This window comes from Taudactylus pleione, unplaced genomic scaffold, assembly GCF_031769625.1.
Source record: "Taudactylus pleione unplaced genomic scaffold, aTauple2 ptg001523l, whole genome shotgun sequence".
Classification (NCBI taxonomy): domain Eukaryota; kingdom Metazoa; phylum Chordata; class Amphibia; order Anura; family Myobatrachidae; genus Taudactylus; species Taudactylus pleione.
In genome coordinates this window covers 99,518-120,226 of record NW_028285920.1, presented here as the reverse complement: position 1 = coordinate 120,226, position 20,709 = coordinate 99,518, and the positions used below count along the sequence as shown (strand labels likewise).

At 45.9% G+C, this 20,709-nt stretch overlaps 1 protein-coding gene across 1 annotated transcript in view; it reads left to right on the top strand.

Annotated features, from left to right (window-relative positions):
* The first annotated feature begins 5,917 nt into the window (after positions 1-5,917).
* The window catches only part of LOC148442429 (branched-chain-amino-acid aminotransferase, cytosolic-like), a 53,539-nt gene continuing 38,747 nt past the window's right edge, over positions 5,918-20,709 (top strand). Inside the window, exons 1-7 of the mRNA XM_088463956.1 lie at positions 5,918-6,128; positions 10,768-10,878; positions 11,210-11,329; positions 12,092-12,255; positions 13,756-13,898; positions 15,412-15,497; positions 16,751-16,891. Coding sequence (XP_088320082.1) covers positions 6,018-6,128; positions 10,768-10,878; positions 11,210-11,329; positions 12,092-12,255; positions 13,756-13,898; positions 15,412-15,497; positions 16,751-16,891 — 876 coding nt within the window. The 5' untranslated portion in view covers positions 5,918-6,017. The remainder of the gene's footprint in view (positions 6,129-10,767; positions 10,879-11,209; positions 11,330-12,091; positions 12,256-13,755; positions 13,899-15,411; positions 15,498-16,750; positions 16,892-20,709) is intronic.

Here is a 20,709-nt window from a genome sequence, read left to right as displayed (position 1 = left end):
TGCAGGTAATGGGATGGGCTGTATCTCCCCTGTGCAGGTAATGGGATGGGCTGTAAATTGCTGATCCCTAGAAGTGTTTTGTGAGTTTCTGAGTTTTTTTTTTTTTTTTTTTATAATATCACATAGACTATTTAGGTAAAGTCACATTTAGTTGCATTATGTCGAACACAGCAGCGATGTCCGACCATCCCAGAACCACAGTTTTCATTAAACAAACGTTCCCCCTAAAATATGGCTCAGTCAATAGTGAGAGTGAGTGGACATCGGGACTTCCGTTATTACATGTGACACGTGTGTATGACTATGTGTGTATGTATGTGTGTATGACTATGTGTATGTGTCCCTGTGAAGGTTTTTATTACATTGCTCTGGCTGTACCTAAAATGTACCCTCCGCACGCCTATAACTCATTTCATTAATCTCACTCCATCTAAAATCTTGTTTTTGCAATGCTCCGCTAAATAAGGCGCACCAGTGCGCTCACTCCGTGCCAGGAACGCCTTCCATCCACCCAAATCCTCCCCCCTGCCAGTGACAAATCCGCCCATCGTTCCTCACTAATGTATGCGCCCCGGCAGGCGTGCACTTGCACAAATCAGGGTGCGCGGTACGGTAGGTCTTAAGTTGCTGCTGCGCTAGAATTTACAGGTTCTGTGCTTTCAAACTCCCCATAGATGAAATCTGATGTAACCTGACGTTCTACACATTTCTGCACAAAGTGTCCAGGATAAGCGATTACCTCTAAGGTCCTAGAAGTTATATTTGGGAAAGGTTATTATTGGCTAAAGGGATTCAAACTGCAGAAAAATCCCAAAAATCTGATTTCACTGTTGTAGGAAATTACGTTACAAAGAGCCAGTTGTTCCGAGATCACATTCTTACTGCGAATACGCACAACCACAAACAAACACATCCTGGTAAAATATTATCCTATTACCGCGGTAATCCCCCAGGCTGACAGATTAATGGACGACAAACGCCTGTGGTAATAGCTGGCAGTTTTCTAGGTCCCACCAAGATTTCGTTATCTCCATAAACATAAGGTGTAGTTCCGAGAAAGGAGCAAATCGGCCCTAAAGCCACAGCAGCCAATCAGACGTTTGCTTTCATAGTATAGTTTGCACTAGACAGATGAAAGCTGATTGGCTGCTTTGGTTGTAGAGCAGATCCGCACCCTTACTGCTCTTTCCTTACTCTATAATAACATATAAACGCCCTGTCCAAGGGGTATTGGCTCCCTCTAGTCTGACTGTGCTGATGGGCATCTGTAAGGGCAAAGTTACCTGCAGCCACCAGTCGCCACATCTGCCAACCTGGCTTTCAAGTGTGCCACATACACACTTAACAATATGGCTCATGGAGCAGTAAGTGTTTCCCTTGCACTGCCGGGCTCAGTGTCCTTAACGATATCGTTCAGTGACGGCACCTCCCTCATCCCCGTACTTGCAGAACCTGACGATATCCTTCAGTGACGGCACCTCCCTCATCCCCGTACTTGCAGAACCTGACGATATCCTTCAGTGACGGCACCTCCCTCATCCCCGTACTTGCAGAACCTGACGATATCGTTCAGTGACGGCACCTCCCTCATCCCCGTACTTGCAGAACCTGACGATATCGCTCAGTGACGGTACCTCCCTCATCCCCGTACTTGCAGAACCTGACTATATCTATGGGTGATGAAAGACATCGTTAACTATCCGCGGGAGCATGCATCGTTAACGATGTCTTGCATACACACTGGACGATATTGAATGCGAAGAACAATAACTATATCGTTATCGTTCATATCGTCCAACTTATCGTGTAATGTGTATGCGGCAACTTTTCTTCCTCTGCCACTTCTATTATCTCCATCTTCTTTATATTTTATTTATTGGTGGGGCTGCAGCACAGTCCAAGATTCAAATAGGGGAGTCACACCAAGTGCCAGCGAGTCCTGGCCAGCGATGTTTGGCAGCGCTTTGGGGTGGCAGTTGGTGTGACTCCCCTATTTGAATTTTGGACAGTAGCTGATCACATTTCCCTCGGCCCCTCTGTATCTGATCGCATTTCCCTCGGTCCCTCAGTAGCTGATCACATTTCCCTCGGCCCCTCAGTGTCTGATAACATTTCCCTCGGTCCCTCAGTAGCTGATTACATTTCCCTCGGTCCCTCAGTAGCTGATTACATTTCCCTCGGTCCCTCAGTAGCTGATTACATTTCCCTCGGTCCCTCAGTATCTGATCACATTTCCCTCTGTCCCTCAGTATCTGATCACATTTCCTTCGGCCCCTCAGTGTCTGATCGCATTTCCTTCGGCCCCTCAGTGTCTGATCGCATTTCCCTCGGTCCCTCAGTATCTGATCGCATTTCCCTCGGTCCCTCAGTGTCTGATCGCATTTCCCTCGGTCCCTCAGTATCTGATCGCATTTCCCTCGGTCCCTCAGTATCTGATCGCATTTCCCTCGGTCCCTCAGTATCTGATCGCATTTCCCTCGGTCCCTCAGTATCTGATCGCATTTCCCTCGGTCCCTCAGTATCTGATCGCATTTCCCTCGGTCCCTCAGTATCTGATCGCATTTCCCTCGGTCCCTCAGTATCTGATCGCATTTCCCTCGGTCCCTCAGTATCTGATCGCATTTCCCTCGGTCCCTCAGTATCTGATCGCATTTCCCTCGGTCCCTCAGTATCTGATCACATTTCCCTCTGTCCCTCAGTAGCTGATCACATTTCCCTCTGTCCCTCAGTAGCTGATCACATTTCCCTCGGTCCATCAGTGTCTGATCACATTTCCCTCGGTCCCTCAGTGTCTGATCACATTTCCCTCGGTCCCTCAGTGTCTGATCACATTTCCCTCAGTGTCTGATCACATTTCCCTCGGTCCCTAAGTAGCTGATCACATTTCCCTCAGTATCTGATCACATTTCCCTCGGTCCCTCAGTATCTGATCACATTTCCCTCTGTCCCTCAGTATCTGATCGCATTTCCCTCGGTCCCTCAGTATCTGATCGCATTTCCCTCGGTCCCTCAGTATCTGATCACATTTCCCTCTGTCCCTCAGTAGCTGATCACATTTCCCTCTGTCCCTCAGTAGCTGATCACATTTCCCTCGGTCCATCAGTGTCTGATCACATTTCCCTCGGTCCCTCAGTGTCTGATCACATTTCCCTCGGTCCCTCAGTGTCTGATCACATTTCCCTCAGTGTCTGATCACATTTCCCTCGGTCCCTAAGTAGCTGATCACATTTCCCTCAGTATCTGATCACATTTCCCTCTGTCCCTCTGTATCTGATCACATTTCCCTCGGTCCCTCAGTAGCTGATCACATTTCCCTCGGCCCCTCAGTGTCTGATAACATTTCCCTCGGTCCCTCAGTAGCTGATCACATTTCCCTCGGTCCCTCAGTAGCTGATCACATTTCCCTCGGTCCCTCAGTAGCTGATCACATTTCCCTCGGTCCCTCAGTGTCTGATTGCATTTCCCTCGGTCCCTCAGTGTCTGATCGCATTTCCCTCGGTCCCTCAGTATCTGATCGCATTTCCCTCGGTCCCTCAGTATCTGATCGCATTTCCCTCGGTCCCTCAGTATCTGATCGCATTTCCCTCGGTCCCTCAGTATCTGATCGCATTTCCCTCGGTCCCTCAGTATCTGATCGCATTTCCCTCGGTCCCTCAGTATCTGATCGCATTTCCCTCGGTCCCTCAGTATCTGATCACATTTCCCTCTGTCCCTCAGTAGCTGATCACATTTCCCTTGGTCCATCAGTGTCTGATCACATTTCCCTCGGTCCCTCAGTGTCTGATCACATTTCCCTCGGTCCCTCAGTGTCTGATCACATTTCCCTCAGTGTCTGATCACATTTCCCTCGGTCCCTAAGTAGCTGATCACATTTCCCTCAGTATCTGATCACATTTCCCTCTGTCCCTCAGTATCTGATCACATTTCCCTCGGTCCCTCAGTAGCTGATCACATTTCCCTCGGCCCCTCAGTGTCTGATAACATTTCCCTCGGTCCCTCAGTAGCTGATCACATTTCCCTCGGTCCCTCAGTAGCTGATCACATTTCCCTCGGTCCCTCAGTAGCTGATCACATTTCCCTCGGTCCCTCAGTAGCTGATCACATTTCCCTCGGTCCCTCAGTGTCTGATTACATTTCCCTCGGTCCCTCAGTGTCTGATTACATTTCCCTCGGTCCCTCAGTGTCTGATCGCATTTCCCTCAGTCCCTCAGTATCTGATCGCATTTCCCTCGGTCCCTCAGTATCTGATCGCATTTCCCTCGGTCCCTCAGTATCTGATAATATTCCCACACGGAGCTGAGGGCCTGATTCAGAGCCGCTCGTAAGCGGTCGCTCCGAGCGATGTTCGCACAACTGCGCATGCGGTCAGAAATCGAGCGCTCGCAAAATAGCGAATGCCTGCTAATTTGAGTGACAGAATGAGGCGTTTGTGGGTGGTAACAGGGGAAGGTGCTTGAAAACGGGGAGCGGTGATCCGAACGCAGGCGTGCCAAAAGGTCAAAACGGGAGTTTTAAGGGTGTGCATAATTAACAAAGCAGCGTCATCGACCACGTCACTTGGTTGTTTCTTAGCCTGAACTGTTCGCATGATTGCGGTAGGAAAATCCAACCACAAGCACTGCGAGCAGTTCAGACGCCTTTCGATGTACTTGATTAATCTAATAAATAGCAGAGATGACTTATGATGCGAGCGGCCAGGGGGCGTCTTTACAAAATAGCGAGCGCATATTTCGTTCGCTCAGACAGAGGCGTCAACAGACCGCAAAGAGCGAGCGCTCAATTTAAATAGCCGGCCCCTTTTTCTGAACGAGCGAGCGCAAAGAGCGTCCGGCTCTGAATCAGGCCCTGACTCCTTTGTGCTTCTCACAACATGAAGGAAACAGAACTTTATTCAGTTATTGGTGTTTTATTACTTGGTTTGTTTTCAGTTTCCCAATAATCCTCTACAGAGGAGAAGAGGCTTCTGGGTGATGACATACACATGGCGGCCATATGTGTCTATGCCCCGTCCGCTGATACATTATACATTACAGACCATGATACATTACAGACCATCTGTTTCTGCCTGCTTTGGGATCATCAGTGTAGGAGGGCGGGTTGCTGTAGGCAGTAGAATGGGGTGACGTGCAGCTGGCCTCACTTTAGCTAGAAGTAGTGGTTTGACGATGAGAATAGTTTGTCTGAAAGTTATTATGTGCAGAACAGAGCGTATCCGGCCCATGCACTAAATAGATAACTGTTATAATAGGGATCATGTGGCTTCTCGTCATGTGGAGAGTAACCCTTTAACTTCTCATTGGGACTCAGTATGTTGGAAGACATTACACAGCGTTCTCTCGTGCTGGCGTTTCCTGTTCCTATTGTGGTCCCCTGTCTGCTCCCCCCCACATCTTTACCCTTTTATCTGATAGACAGTAAGCTATAAGTAACCAGTCACCTGACTATGCTGTAACAATGCACCTACTGCCGCAGCGCCTACCAATATACATTATTACAACCTGTACTAACGGTGTTATTACACACAGCAGGGTATAAGGACCATGCATGCTCCAGACCTGATCATTTAGCCATTTACCGGCCACGCGCGTTCTAGGTAATCATTTCTTGTTAAATGAGTTGACAAGTGTGCGGATGACGACAGACCCGATCCAATGAGATGGTAAATCTGCTGGTAATCTGCAGCCATTACTTTGAAATGTTGCACCCAAAACGGGCACCTTGAAGCCAAGTGCGCTGTAATTGTTCCGTTCGTCTAGTGATCCGTCAGCTGCCGTACAACGCGGGCGCACTGCTCCATTAGATCAGAATTTTCCTTTCACAATCCCGAATAAAAACTTTCAAGTCAATAACAATCTGATTGAGGTTTGTCCTTACATTGTCCATTGATGGGATAGCGACGGTCTGTCCTCTTTGTCTCTCACATTCAGGCATCGGACGTAACCATTGAACTGACCACCTCCCCAAAAGAAAAGCCAGACCCAAAGAAGCTGGTTTTCGGCACAGTGTTCACCGATCACATGTTCGCGGTTGAGTGGTCCGTAGAGAAAGGATGGCAACGACCGGCTATAAAGCCTTTCCAAAATATCTCCATGCACCCAGCCTGCTCTTGTCTTCATTATGCCATCCAAGTGAGTTTGAGTAAAGGGCACTGTAACCTTTTTTCTATTTCTCTCTTTGTATTTGTCTATTGGGCTATTGAGATGTTGTTATTATATAATGTTCTCTTATTACAGATCTTATTTCATGTGAAGGTGTTTCTTGCATTCATGCAGAGCTCATCTTTCATTAGACTGCCCTTGTCTTTGTCTCTGTCCCCCGATATCCTCACTGAGCCTTCCTGTCATTCCTCTTCTCACAATACAAGAGGTTAATGGCCAGAGGCAGGTATGGCCTTATTGGTTTTCAGCTAAGATTATATTCAATAATATTCAAACAAAGATCCCTCTATGGCACTATCATCATCTTACACACCATGAGTACAGTGATAGCGCGTGAGAGTATTAGTAGCAAATTCAAAAGCCACATTACCCTATTCGCACACAGTATAATAATGCAATGAAGCATCAGTGCAGATGTAGTATTGACTGTATTAATAATAAACTAGCGTACGCCTGGAGCTTCCCTCGTGTGGTTGTCTGTTATTGCTCAGCAGAACTAATTTTACAAAGACAGTAGTGACATCTAATATTGTGATTTGTATATTTTGTACTGTAGACATTGATCACAAAATGTCTTTGTAAACAATATTTGCTGTTTTTCCTTCAGGGATTAACACAAAAAGATGCTTGGGGCTACTAACTCGTGAGCAGGCCACTTAACCTACAGTAACACTGAAAGGTTGCAAGTAACATGAGCAGCGACTCTATGATCTGTAGTATTTGTCTTGGTGGGCCATCTATTGGTTTGACATATATATACTGAAACTTCATGAGTCAAGATAAGATGCCTGATTAGTGCTTAATATATAGTTGGATATTCCTGTGAAATAGATCTTGATATACAGTGCATCCGGAAAGTATTCACAATGCTTCACGTTTTCCACATTTTGTTATGTTACAGACTTATTCCAAAATGGAATAAATAAATTTTTGTACTCAAAATTCTACACACAATACCCCATAATGACAACGTGTAAAAAGTTTTTTTGCAAATTTAATTAAAAAAACAAACTAAGAAATCACATGTACATAGGTATTCACAACCTTTGCTCAATACTTTGTTGATGCACCTTTGGCAGCAATTACAGCCTCAAGTCTTTTTGAATATGATGCCACAAGCTTGGCACACCTATCTTTGGGCAGTTTCACCTATTTCTCTTTGCAGCACCTCTCAAGCTCCATCAGGTTGGATGGGAAGCGTCGGTGCACAGCCATTTCCAGATCTCTCCAGAGATGTTCAATTGGATTCAAGTCTGGGCTCTGGCTGGGCCACTCAAGGATATTCACAGAGTTATCATGAAGCCACTCCTTTTGATATCTTGGCTGTGCGCTTAGGGTCGTTGTCCTGCTGAAAGATGAACCGTCGCCCCAGTATGAGGTCAAGAGCGCTCTGGAGCATGTTTTCATCCATTATGTCTCTGTACATTGCTGCATTCATCTTTCCCTCTATCCTCACTAGTCTCCCAGTTCCTGCCGCTGAAAACATCCCCACAGCATGATGCTGCCACCACCATGCTTCACTGTAGGGATGGTATTGGCCTGGTGATGAACGGGGCCTGGTTTCCTCCAAACATAATGCCTGGCATTCACGTCAAAGAGTTCAATCTTTGTCTCTCATGGTCTGAGAGTCCTTCAGGTGCATTTTCGCAAACTCCAGGCGGGCTGCCATGTGCTTTTTACTAAGGAGTTGCTTCTGTCTGGCCACTCTACCATACAGGCCTGATTGATGGATTACTGCAGAGATGGTTGTCCTTCTGGAAGGTTCTCGTCTCTCCACAGAGGAATGCTGTAGCTCTGACAGAGTGACCATCGGGTTCTTGGTCACCTCCCTGACTAGGGCACTTTTCCCCCGATTGCTCATTTTAGACGGCCGGGCAACTCTAGCAAGAGTCCTGGTGGTTCCGAACTTCTTCCATTTACGGATGATGGAGGCCACTGTGCTCATTGGGACTTTCAAAGCAGCAGATATTTTTCTGTACCCTTCCCCAGATTTGTGCCTCAAGACAATCCTGTCTCGGAGGTCTACAGACACTTCCTTGGACTTCATGCTTGGTTTGTGCTCTGACATGCACTGTCAAGTGTGAGACCTTATATAGACAGGTGTATGCCTTTTAAAAATCATGTCCAATCAACTGAACTTACCACAGGTGGACTCCAATTAAGCTGTAGGAACATCTCAAGGATGATCAGTGGAAACAGGATGCACCTGAGCTCAATTTTGAGTTTCATGGCAAAGGCTGTGAATACTTATGTACATGTGACTTCTTAGTGTTTTTTTTTTTTTTTTATTATTAAATTTGCAAAAATCTAAAAAAAACTTTTTTACACGTCATTCTGGGGTATTGGACCTCATTCAGAGGCGCTCGTTCTGAATGAGGGCGGCCGCTTCATTTTTGAAGTGCGACCTCCAGGTCGTTAGGTAAGCTGTGGGTTACCACCCACAGCTTAACGACCGACCAGGTTGATGGTCGCGATGGTGAACACCATCGCGACCATCGGGGCTTGCGACGAGACCCTAAGGTTGGGTCTCGGCAGCCGCAAGCCCCAGGGAGCTTCCTGCTCCTTAAGGAACGTCTCCGTTTTGGAAACCACCCCCCCCTGGCCCGCCTACAAAACGGGGCGAGCTGTCGATCAACATCGACAGCTGCCCCTTTTGTAGTGAACTCCGGAGCGAGACAGTTTCTCTCTTGCTCCGGGGCATGCGCAGTGCGGCCGCTGCGCGTGCGCAGGGCTAACTATCGACCCGGTTGCGAGCACATCGGTGCTTGCGCCCGGGTCTGAATGAGACCCGTTGTGTGTAGAATTTTGAGGACAAAAATGAAGCCTGTAACATAACAAATGTGGAAAAAAAATGAAGTGTTGTGAATACGTTCCGGATGCACTGTATATACATATACATACAGGACTTGAGGAGCCTGTGCAAATCCTGATAACAATTTTTTGTCTCCATAGTTCATAAACATTCCCTAAAACTATATTTGTCCCCCAAAAAATATATTTATATACATCTGGTCATTTGTGGCTTTAGGAGCCTGCACACGGCACGTGCCAAGTATCAAGCGTTTGGTTCTTACTTTATTGCTCCTCTCCCTGATGTCACATTGAAATAATAAATACCTCCAGTGTCTTTCTAGGTGACTAAGCTATACAATATTGAAAACGCAATCCAAATTCATCCCGTAGTTTTTGCGTGATGCCGGAATGAACAGACAGACAAACAAAAATTCCGAATTTATTTTGTCTCCATAGTTCATACACCATCGCAAGGAGAACATTTCTGCAAAAACATTTCTATGTACAGACACAACCATTACAACTTTATTATAAGTATAGATATAAAAGTTGACATTGCCACATAAAGGACCTCATTCAGAGGCGGTCGGAGGATGCAAGCGGTCGCTCAGAAACTGGGCGGCGCTTGCATCCTGACCGCCTGCCTCTGTTTCGGTTGTTAGGCTGTGGGTTTACACCCACAGCTCTAACGACCACTAGGGTGATGGTCGCGATGGTCATAGACCATCGCGACCATCGGGGCTTACGACGAGACCCTAGGGTAGGGTCTCACTTGTCGTAAGCCCCGGAGAGCTTCTGGCTCTGTCAGAGCCGGAAGCTCTCCACTGACATCCCTAGTGATGTCAGTGGGGCCTCCCCCAAATGGCAGGCGTTCCCATGGGAACGCCTCCGTTTGGGCTGCCACCCCCCCGGCCCGCCTTCCAAACGGGGCGAGCTGTCAATCAACATCGACAGCTTGCCCCCTTTGGAAAGAGACCCGCTACGACCGTCGCTGTCGGTCGTAGCGGGTCTCACGCATGCGCACGAAGGAGCCGGCTCCCACGTGCGCATGCGCACTGGACAAACATCGAGGCGGCCGTGTGGTTGTAGACCGTACGACCGCCTCTGAATGAAGCCCAAAATGTAAGTAAATTCAAATAAAAATAAATTTTACAAATTATATTAAGGGAAGTTAAATTAAATACAAACATATATTGTTTTCCCCTTTACAAATCCAATGGGGAATCTTCTCCAAAAGGAAATGTTGATTAAGTAATAGACAGCGTTTGCGCATAGGTGTAGACCCCATCCCTCCTGCATTTCTCTGCAGGATAAGATTTATAAAATGTGCATATATATATATTATATATATATATATCTATATGTGTGTTTGCATACGCAGTACAGAAATGTGTATTTTATGTGACTAAAACAGTCATACGTCTGTTTCCACATGCGTCCCTTCGCCTGGATCGTGTTACTGAACCGCTGCGGCCCGCCACGGCTATTGTAGACGTGGAGATAGTTACCTTTGTTGACAAAGGACTTTTACAGTTTTAGAACCAATAATCTGACGCCAGCAATGACACTAACATTTAATATTCTCCTTTACAGCTGTAAAAATCCGTTAGATAATAGGTCTATGTTCCGTACATTTACCCAGGACCCTCGTCTGATAGTAGCTGTGCTCAGCATTACTTTGTGACCTGCGTGAAATGCGTCAGCACTGGGACCGCGTCAGTTACGTCTGTGAATGAGAGCGCTGAGGGAGATCTCGCACTCTGTATTGAGGCTTTGGCTGTTCTATGACGTAGTAACTCTTATTTTATCTGTGCAGCTCTTTGAAGGTTTGAAAGCTTATCGGGGAGAAGATGGAAAAATCCGCCTGTTCCGACCCCTGCTCAATATGGAGCGAATGCAGCGATCCGCTAAAAGGATGACCCTACCGGTATGTGAGTGATGGGAGAGTGCTAAGAAATCGGGGCTATATATATATATATATATATATATATATATATATATATATATATATATATATATATTATAATTATTACATCTTATTTATAGAGGATGAGAGGTGACACAAACAAGTGTATGCAGTCCTAGGCGTAAATAGGGTTCTGTTGATTCTTTGCAGTAAGAGCAGTAAGGGTGTAGGACATGATGCCGCTGATGAGCATATGCTCTATTATATTAGTAGAATTAAACCATCTTTTATTGAGCAGAACGGATTATTCACGGCGAATGTTCAACATACTGACACCTAATTCTCATTCCAGCCCTTTGATAAGAGAGAACTTTTGGAGTGTATCCGTAAACTGATAGACGTGGACAGAGCCTGGGTCCCGGATTCCAGTGAGGCCAGCCTGTACGTCCGGCCAATCTTCATCGGGACCGAGGTGAGATTTCCATAGTAACACGAAGCCGCTAATTGCGTGTTCTGCAACAGTCTCTGAGATCATTTCTCCGCACATCTGCACCGTGTGTAATGTGGAAACGTGACAGATACCGTCTACAGCAAGGTTGGGCACTAAGCAGCCCTCCAGCTGCTGTGAGACTACATATCTCAGCAAGCCCTGCCACAGTTTTGCTGTCAGGGCATGCTGGGATGCGTAGTTTAGCTAAATGCCCACCCCTGGTCTAGAGCATTGTATGTAAATGAGGGGGAGGAGACAGGTTCAGGAGACATTCTAGTAGTGTTAAACAAAAGTTTCCCCTGGCACTGTATGTAAATGAGAGGGAGGAGACAGATCCAGCAGACATTCCAGTAGTGTAAAAAGAAAGACGTCCACTGGCACTGTATGTAAATGAGGGGGAGGAGACAAATTCAGCAGACATTCTAGTAGTGTAACTGGGCTAGACTGTATGTAAATGAGGAGGAGGAGATACATTCACCAGACATTCTAGTAGTGTAAGCAGACAAAGGGCCCTGATACTGTATGATAATAAGGGAGAGGAGACAGATTCAGCAGACATTCTATCAGTGTAAAAAGAAGGTGGACTGAAAACACATTACTTTGGAGACACACAAGTAATTTTCCGATATTCAGCAATTTAATCTCCCTCATTACCCACATTAGGGGCTCAGGGGGTTATTGATCAGTCCTGGTAACTATGTAACACTTCCATCCACACAACCATCATATTTCTCGCCCGTCCAGCCCTCGCTAGGAGTGAAGAGACCGTCCAAGGCCTTATTGTACGTAATCCTGAGCCCAGTCGGTCCCTATTTCTCAGGCGGAGCTTTTAATCCGGTTTCATTGTGGGCCGACCCCAAATACGTCCGGGCCTGGAAGGGAGGAACCGGAGAAAGCAAAGTGGGAGGGTGAGTTTGTTGCATGTTACGTTACTGTCTCATCAGATTTACATACTGAGGTTTATATATTAGCCAGGTCTCATATTATATAAACCAATGGAAGTATAACTAAAGGGAGGGAGTCGCGAGGAAGCTTTCCGCACACTAGACAAGCCCCGCCCCCTTCCGAACTGCCGCATTGCCCCTGAGGCGGCATCACCTTGATCACAGCGGAAGCTCTTTTGTACCCCCCCCACAGATGCCACCATCTTGAACCCATGCACTTTCAAAGTAGGCACATGATATCTTAAACATTTGCGCTGTGGGTTTGTGCTTTCCTAAATGGGCCTCGTTATCTTCTGAAGACGTGAGAGTTCTGTTCTCATTATGGGAACATTCTGTTTTACAATAAATAGAGTTTTAGGGGTATATTTACTAAAGTGAGATTTTTATTTTAAATTGAGATGTTGCCCATAGCAACCAATCAGATTCTACTTGACATTTAACTAGCACCTTCTAGAAGATAATAGCTAGGATCTGATTGGTTGCTATGGGCAACATCTCCACTTCTAAAAACCCTCTTTTTAGTAAATATACACCTTTTAGGGGGGTATTCAATTATACTGCGAAAAGTCGAAATCAGCGATAAATTATCACTGATGACGTCATTTTCGCATGTTTCAATTATCCCCGTATTCAATTTCAAAGACTTTTCGCAGGTTCGAAAAGTCTTTAAAAAAAAATGGGGATAACTTTTCACCACTGAATAGGTGGCGAAAAAAAAGTGCAGAATTTGGGTTTAGGGGTGCAGGCTTAAACAAAATAGCCTGCACCCCTGGGAATTACCCCTTAAAACGAACTGTGTCAAAAAAAGTTTAAAAAAAAAATCAGGACACCCCAAAAAAATTACTTTAAATTTGGGGTAATTAAAAAAAATAAATAAATGGGAACAGTGTTTAAAAATAGCCAAATAGGTTCGGGGGCGTTCTGTAAGTATGCGGCAGGTGTTTTCTACAATAGGCTATAAGCGGCAGGTGCGTTTTTGCAGAATGTTATAAAAATAAGTTTAGGGACTTAAAAATATGCTAGTACCCATTTTCATGTACCCCAAATTTGATGGGACCACTTGAAAAAACACTGTTCTGCTCTTCTGCATCACTTGTTCTAATGTCGGGAAAAAACACCTGCCGCAGCTATTTAAAAATGCAGAACACATTCTGCAGGGCTAAACGGGGGTACCCAGAGTGAACCCCCATGTCTGGACATCTTTAGGGGGGTCCTAGGAGCAAAACCAGAAAATTCCCAAATTTTTAGCGATACTTACCTTTCCGCCGGCTCCCGTTTTCGCTGCTTCCTAATTGAATACGGGGATAAAGCGGGCACGCGTCCGATACTTTATCCCCGGAAAATCAGCGATGTGCTGGACTTTTTGCTCCCTAATTGAATACGGGCCATAGTGTAGATTCCTCAGGGAACGTATTTTAGCGCTATCAAATCTACATCATGTGTATTTGGCGTCTTGTCTCTCAGGAACTACGGAAATGCGCTTTTCGCGCAGTACGAGGCTGTGGATGTGGGATGTCAGCAGGTGCTCTGGTTATACGGAGAGGACGAACAGATCACAGAAGTGGGGACTATGAATCTTTTCCTCTTCTGGACAAATGAAAATGGCGGTAGGAGAATGCTTATATACAGCGTGACTGATCGCGGCTTTAGGAAAATGCTTATATACAGCGTGACTGATGGCGGTTATTGGATTCCTCCCTCCCTCTTACAAACCGCTGAGATTTAAAAGTTATTTTTCTTTTTTACTTCACGAATCTTTACAGAGACTGCTGTAATAGACACATTAGGGTACAAACCCCCTGTTCTGTATGTAGTGGGCTTAGCTATATATATCTTTGTGGCACTTTGTTACAATAACATCGGATGTTCTGTTATCTCCCTACATAAAGAATAAGCCTCGTATCCGAGACTCTGAGACACAGCAGATGGCTCCGGGGTCTTTGGTTGGTAAATTGTTTTTCAAATCCAATTTGTGGCTTAGATTTCATTGTCCTGCAGAGGAAAGCAAAGAAAATGCTTTTTACAGCGACGGACGATGTGAAATCTCCTCACATCCCCGAGTCAGCTGGATAAAACCCACTGTAGTGCCCCCAGGTCACATGATGGCACAGTGCCCTGGTTACCCGCCCTGGCTGCCCTGTTCTGAATACGGCACTGATTGTAATGTACGTGGTTAGTTAGTACCCGTAATAAATACAATTCATAATTAAACTACAGAATGTAACTGTAGTCGTATATTCCGCGTTCCATCACTGCGCCGCAGCGGGCATATGGTACCTCAGCTGGAGAAGATATACGCGTGACCTCGGATATATTTATCCACCCAGCTCCAGTCCCCTTACATGCAATAGGCCCTGCGGCAGATGATGAGAGATATTACTGCGGGACCAGCGATGTGACATACTATTACATGCGCCGTCATAGATGAAATCATTGGGCAGGAAAACTAGTCCCACGGTTGGCTCTTATAGCAAGCAGCAAACTATCTGACTATGGGTCCTGATTCATTACGGATCGCAACTGCGATTGCAATAGGGATTACGCACTCAGTCTCCCTGCGATAGTACGCTAATACACTGCGATCACCATGCCATCGCAGCACAACACAAGGACGCCCCCTTTACCTTACACACATCCGTAATGTTTAGTAAGACTGCAAAACCATCGATAACATGGAGTACCATCACATCCTCACACACACTTACACAGGCTCTGACCTTACTCAGGAATTGCTGACTTCAGCGCACGCTATCAGGTCTCAGGCCGCGTAGGGCATCGCAGTGGATCATTTATGTACGTCCATGCAACGGTGTTCAAACGCACTGGCATGTTTGCATTTCGCTGACCCCCCCCCCCCCCCCGTAACCACCCACAAATGGCATTTCCTGTCAATCCTTCTGTGATGGGTACTACGTGGTCACTGATCACAGTCCCAATCGCAGTGGCCGGTTTACTCACGTGCTTTGCGATGCATGCGCATACTGCAACAATCGGCCGATTGCGTCCGTAATCGCATTTGTGATTGGTAATGAGCCAGGCGCTGTATCTGCGCGATCGATTATTACAAGATTAATAGATTTATTACATAGTAACTCAAATAATATATCTTTATTTTTTCAGAACTGGAGCTGGCTACCCCACCACTAGATGGCATCATTCTCCCTGGGGTTACAAGGCATAGCATTCTAGATCTGGCCCGGGAGTGGGTGAGTGCACAGAATATACCGCGTCATGTTATACGCCGTGTAGATCATATCACAGAGTGCGCAGTCTCCTTACGTCATCCCCTGTGGGGTCCTGTTACTACGGTCAGTGGTAACGCTGCCGCCTGGACATCTAAGGACAGTCTAATTTTTTTGAATGTCCCACGTTCCCATGTAATTATTTATACAGTGATATTGGTGCTGATATCGGCCTTACGGGGATATCAAAATTACTGTGATCCCCAACAATAGCTCAGTATTGGTGGGATCATTATCTGGCATGTAGGCAGATGATCACATGATCACGCTAACGAAGTCTTTCTCCGTCCGTGTAATATGTCTGTTTTTGCATGTCCCTTTCTCTTTCCTTCGAGCCCTTACGCTTTGACGTGCCGGCGTAGAGCCCCCCTTTGTGGCAGCCATCTTTGTCCTGCCCACACTGGAGTCACGTAATTTATACAGCACCTGTTAGGACACGAGTTGCTGCCATTCCAGTGCCACAGTGGTTATTTCATCCCGCCCATGGCACAAAATTATATATGTACCCATGGTGCCCCCGCGATATAGCGGCTTTTCTCACTGCCCGAACAACGTAACTCAGATCACATAATATACTGTGATAGGTGGGGGGCAATAGTGATAATCATGGGGGGCGGGCTGTCTGTAAGATCACTATCCCTTTAGGAAACCTGGTTCCTGTATCTGAATAAGAAATAATGGACCTCATTCAGACCCGCTTGCAAGCGGGTCGATGGTGAGGGCCTGCGCAGCGCTCACATTGCGTGTGTGCAAGCCCCGGAGCAAGTGACCAATTCACTCGCTACGGGGCTCGCTACAAAAGGGGTGGCTGTCGATGTTGATCGACAGCTCTTCCCGTTTTGTAGGCGGGGAGGGGGGGTGGCCGGACAAACTGAGGCGTTCCTGATGGAACGCCTGCTGTTTGTAGGCGGCCCTACTGACATCACACGTGACATCACACATCTCTGTTAGAGCAGGAAGCTACCTGGGGCTTGCGGTAGATGAGACCCTACCGCAAGGGGTCTCGTCACAAGCCGCGATGGTCTCGACCATCGCGACTATCACCTGGTCACCTGCTAAAGCTGTGGGTGAAGCGGCCGCCCTCATTCAGAGTGAGCGCTCGCTGCTTGCGAGCGGCTCTGAATGAGGTCCAATGTCCATCATTCTTCACTTATGTACTTATTTGAGATAAAACTTAATTTCTAATCACATCCTTACTCCCATCCATCTGTCTCCAGGGAGAGTTTAAAGTGTCTGAGCGTTACCTCACCATGAGTGATCTGGTGACGGCATTAAAGGAGAACCGGGTGAAGGAGATGTTCGGTGCGGGCACCGCGTGTGTGGTATGTCCGGTCGGCAAAGTCCTGTACAAGAACGAGGTAAGAGGTTACTGCCAATCATTGTCCTCCTTATGTGTATACATCTACCTCTAATTACTGTGTGGAACCAGGCTCGGGAGTGCGCAGAATATGAGGATAGTACAATAGAAACACGAAATTCATGGGAAATGTTCTTAACTTCATCCCTCAGGGGACTTTAATGTATTGATTTACATGACATCCTGTAACTGTCACTGAGCACACTGTATACATTGTATCACATCAGCCTCCTGTCACTGATACTGAGCACACTGTATACACTGTATCACATCAGCCTCCTGTCACTGAGCACACTGTATACATTGTATCACATCATCCTCCTGTCACTGAGCACACTGTATACATTGTATCACATCAGCCTCCTGTCACTGATACTGAGCACACTGTATACATTGTATCACATCAGCCTCCTGTCCCTGTCACTGATACTGAGCACACTGTATACATTGTATCACATCAGCCTCCTGTCCCTGTCACTGATACTGAGCACACTGTATACATTGTATCACATCATCCTCCTGTTACTGAGCACACTGTATACATTGTATCACATCAGCCTCCTGTCACTGATACTGAGCACACTGTATACATTGTATCACATCAGCCTCCTGTCACTGATACTGAGCACACTGTATACATTGTATCACATCATCCTCCTGTCACTGATACTGAGCACACTGTATACATTGTATCACATCAGCCTCCTGTCACTGATACTGAGCACACTGTATACATTGTATCACATCAGCCTCCTGTCACTGATACTGAGCACACTGTATACATTGTATCACATCAGCCTCCTGTCACTGTTACTGAGCACACTGTATACATTGTATCACATCAGCCTCCTGTCACTGATACTGAGTACACTGTATACATTGTATCACATCAGCCTCCTGTCACTGTTACTGAGCACACTGTATCACATCAGCCTCCTGTCACTGATACTGAGCACACTGTATACATTGTATCACATCATCCTCCTGTCACTGATACTGAGCACACTGTATACATTGTATCACATCAGCCTCCTGTCACTGATACTGAGCACACTGTATACATTGTATCACATCAGCCTCCTGTCACTGATACTGAGCACACTGTATACATTGTATCACATCAGCCTCCTGTTACTGAGCACACTGTATACATTGTATCACATCAGCCTCCTGTCACTGAGCACACTGTATACATTGTATCACATCATCCTCCTGTCACTGTTACTGAGCACACTGTATACATTGTATCACATCATCCTCCTGTCACTGATACTGAGCACACTGTATACATTGTATCACATCAGCCTCCTGTCACTGATACTGAGCACACTGTATACATTGTATCACATCATCCTCCTGTCACTGTCACTGAGCACACTGTATACATTGTATCACATCAGCCTCCTGTTACTGTTACTGAGCACACTGTATACATTGTATCACATCATCCTCCTGTCACTGATACTGAGCACACTGTATACATTGTATCACATCAGCCTCCTGTCACTGTTACTGAGCACACTGTATACACTGTATCACATCAGCCTCCTGTCACTGTTACTGAGCACACTGTATACATTGTATCACATCAGCCTACTGTCACTGTCACTGAGCACACTGTATACATTGTATCACATCAGCCTCCTGTCACTGTTACTGAGCACACTGTATACATTGTATCACATCAGCCTCCTGTCACTGAGCACACTGTATACATTGTATCACATCAGCCTCCTGTCACTGTTACTGAGCACACTGTATACATTGTATCACATCAGCCTCCTGTCACTGTTACTGAGCACACTGTATACATTGTATCACATCAGCCTCCTGTCACTGATACTGAGCACACTGTATACATTGTATCACATCAGCCTCCTGTCACTGATACTGAGCACACTGTATACATTGTATCACATCAGCCTCCTGTCACTGATACTGAGCACACTGTATACACTGTATCACATCATCCTCCTGTCACTGATACTGAGCACACTGTATACATTGTATCACATCAGCCTCCTGTTACTGAGCACACTGTATACATTGTATCACATCAGCCTCCTGTCACTGATACTGAGCACACTGTATACATTGTATCACATCAGCCTCCTGTCACTGATACTGAGCACACTGTATACATTGTATCACATCAGCCTCCTGTTACTGAGCACACTGTATACATTGTATCACATCATCCTCCTGTCACTGTTACTGAGCACACTGTATACATTGTATCACATCAGCCTCCTGTCACTGATACTGAGCACACTGTATACATTGTATCACATCAGCCTCCTGTCACTGTTACTGAGCACACTGTATACATTGTATCACATCAGCCTCCTGTTACTGAGCACACTGTATACATTGTATCACATCAGCCTCCTGTCACTGTTACTGAGCACACTGTATACATTGTATCACATCATCCTCCTGTCACTGATACTGAGCACACTGTATACATTGTATCACATCATCCTCCTGTCACTGTTACTGAGCACACTGTATACATTGTATCACATCAGCCTCCTGTCACTGATACTGAGCACACTGTATACATTGTATCACATCAGCCTCCTGTCACTGATACTGAGCACACTGTATACACTGTATCACATCATCCTCCTGTCACTGATACTGAGCACACTGTATACATTGTATCACATCAGCCTCCTGTCACTGATACTGAGCACACTGTATACATTGTATCACATCAGCCTCCTGTCACTGATACTGAGCACACTGTATACATTGTATCACATCAGCCTCCTGTCACTGATACTGAGCACACTGTATACATTGTATCACATCAGCCTCCTGTCACTATTACTGAGCACACTGTATACATTGTATCACATCAGCCTCCTGTCACTGATACTGAGCACACTGTATACATTGTATCACATCAGCCTCCTGTTACTGAGCACACTGTATACATTGTATCACATCATCCTCCTGTCACTGTTACTGAGCACACTGTATACATTGTATCACATCAGCCTCCTGTCACTGATACTGAGCACACTGTATACATTGTATCACATCAGCCTCCTGTCACTGTTACTGAGCACACTGTATACATTGTATCACATCAGCCTCCTGTTACTGAGCACACTGTATACATTGTATCACATCATCCTCCTGTCAATGTTACTGAGCACACTGTATACATTGTATCACATCATCCTCCTGTCACTGATACTGAGCACACTGTATACATTGTATCACATCATCCTCCTGTCACTGTTACTGAGCACACTGTATACATTGTATCACATCAGCCTCCTGTCACTGATACTGAGCACACTGTATACATTGTATCACCTCAGCCTCCTGTCACTGATACTGAGCACACTGTATACACTGTATCACATCATCCTCCTGTCACTGATACTGAGCACACTGTATACATTGTATCACATCAGCCTCCTGTCACTGATACTGAGCACACTGTATACATTGTATCACATCAGCCTCCTGTCACTGATACTGAGCACACTGTATACATTGTATCACATCAGCCTCCTGTCACTGATACTGAGCACACTGTATACATTGTATCACATCAGCCTCCTGTCACTGTTACTGAGCACACTGTATACATTGTATCACATCAGCCTCCTGTCACTGATACTGAGCACACTGTATACATTGTATCACATCAGCCTCCTGTCACTGATACTGAGCACACTGTATACATTGTATCACATCAGCCTCCTGTCACTGATACTGAGCACACTGTATACATTGTATCACATCAGCCTCCTGTCACTGTTACTGAGCACACTGTATACATTGTATCACATCAGCCTCCTG